Source organism: Frankliniella occidentalis, unplaced genomic scaffold (genome assembly GCF_000697945.3).
Source record: "Frankliniella occidentalis isolate FOCC.00 unplaced genomic scaffold, Focc_3.1 Scaffold984, whole genome shotgun sequence".
Lineage (NCBI taxonomy): Eukaryota > Metazoa > Arthropoda > Insecta > Thysanoptera > Thripidae > Frankliniella > Frankliniella occidentalis.
The window spans coordinates 17,248-18,774 of NW_026268090.1; the positions used below are offsets into that span (position 1 = coordinate 17,248).

General features: G+C 66.5%; 1 protein-coding gene across 1 annotated transcript; it reads right to left on the minus strand.

Moving 5' to 3' along the window:
* Window positions 1–174: 174 nt before the first annotated feature.
* LOC127751775 (uncharacterized) lies at window positions 175–761 on the minus strand (the record flags this gene model as incomplete). Its single annotated transcript, XM_052275829.1, has 1 exon — window positions 175–761. A coding segment is annotated over one exon (520 nt), but the record flags the coding sequence as incomplete, so codon positions are not given.
* Window positions 762–1,527: the final 766 nt, after the last annotated feature.

Genomic DNA, 1,527 nt, shown 5'->3' on the forward strand with positions numbered 1-1,527 from the left:
GGGGCGGGGCGGGGCGGGGCGAGGCGGCGTCGCGCAACTCCGGAGCCGCGCCGCGGGCGGGGCCCGGGACCAGGAGGGTCTCCGGGGAGACAGAGAACAGGTCTAAGTGAGGACGGGTCAAGAAGACGGACACTCTAGCCGCTCCCTTGGGTGGACCGCTCCAATTCTGGTCACGGACCTTGCCGGCGGCGGTGCGGGCGGCCCCAGCACACCCACAGACGGCTGAACTTCCTCCTAAGATCTAGATCGGCTGGATGAACAACAAGGCGTCGAGCGGACGCCCCGCTGACCAGCATCGTTTGCATGTCCAATGGGGCCCGGGCCGGAGGTCCAGGGGGCGCGTGTAAGTACACGGCTCAGGCCGGCCACGTGGAGAGAAAGGGGTCTCGCTCCCCGCCACGCTGACAAGGGTACCCGCCAAGGGGCAGTACTCACCAACGCTGTACTCGCAGGCCGGCCCGAAGAACACGTGCGCGCAGTCGTGCGCGTACGAGTCGACGGCCGAGATCTGGCCGTAGACGGCGTCGCACTTGTCGTCGCCGGGCAGGAACGAGAGGAGGTCCAGGGGCCAGAGGCCGCGCCGGGACACGGCCTCGGCGGCCAGCGCCATGACGGGCAGCACGCGGGGCAGCGCCACCTCGTACTGGTCGGCGTCGCGGGGCAGCAGGACGGCGGCGCGCACCGGGCAGGCCGCGCCCGGCGTGCACGAGGCGCTGCAGCTGCGCCGCACCGGCCGCACGTCCAGCTCGCACCGCGCACAGCTGCAACAAGACGACAGACACGGTGAGAGCGGGGCCTGGGGGCACCTGACTGCAGCTGCGCGGTCAACGTGGCAGCTGCGCTCCCGTAGGAGAGCCGGAAAGCGTGGGTTGTTTGTCCCCGTCCAGAAGAGCTCGGCGGGGGAGGGTTTGGCTTATTGGGCGACTTGTCTAGTAGTCCGCCTGCCCCTCTCCCCCCACCCGCCCGCTGGTACCCGATTGGGGGGAGGGGGCACTGAATAAATTGGTATCGATGTGCCGGCTGGCAGGAGAGCGATACCTAAACTTATATTTGTTCCATAAAGTTTTGCAAAGAAGGGAGGGAGGATGGGGAAAAAGGAAAAGCGAGGGAGGCGTGACAAGTTGAGGCAGTTAACAACCGGGCTCGTAACAGAGGGTGTGGCAGGGAGAGAGGGAGAGGGGGCTGACAACTACCCAAGGGTATATCCCGTCGAACATGCGGTGGCCAGAATGACGTCGTCGACACGCCCATCCAACCCACCCCTTTTTTGCGACCGAGTTCAAAGCAAAGGAGGTGGAGACGAGCGTGGCTATGGCAACCCTACTACGCAAAGATGGGAGAGGAAGGGAGGGAGGAGGGGAGGATGTCCCGGTGGTGCCGACGGAACGGGTATGGGTATGACGGGGAGACGTTCACAGCCCGGACTACTGCCGCTCCGCCCATCGACAGCATCGATAAGGGCCCCTCGCATTAGCGTCAGGCGCGTCCGGGCGTGGTGGCGCGGGGGCGTGGTGCGGGGGCGTGGCG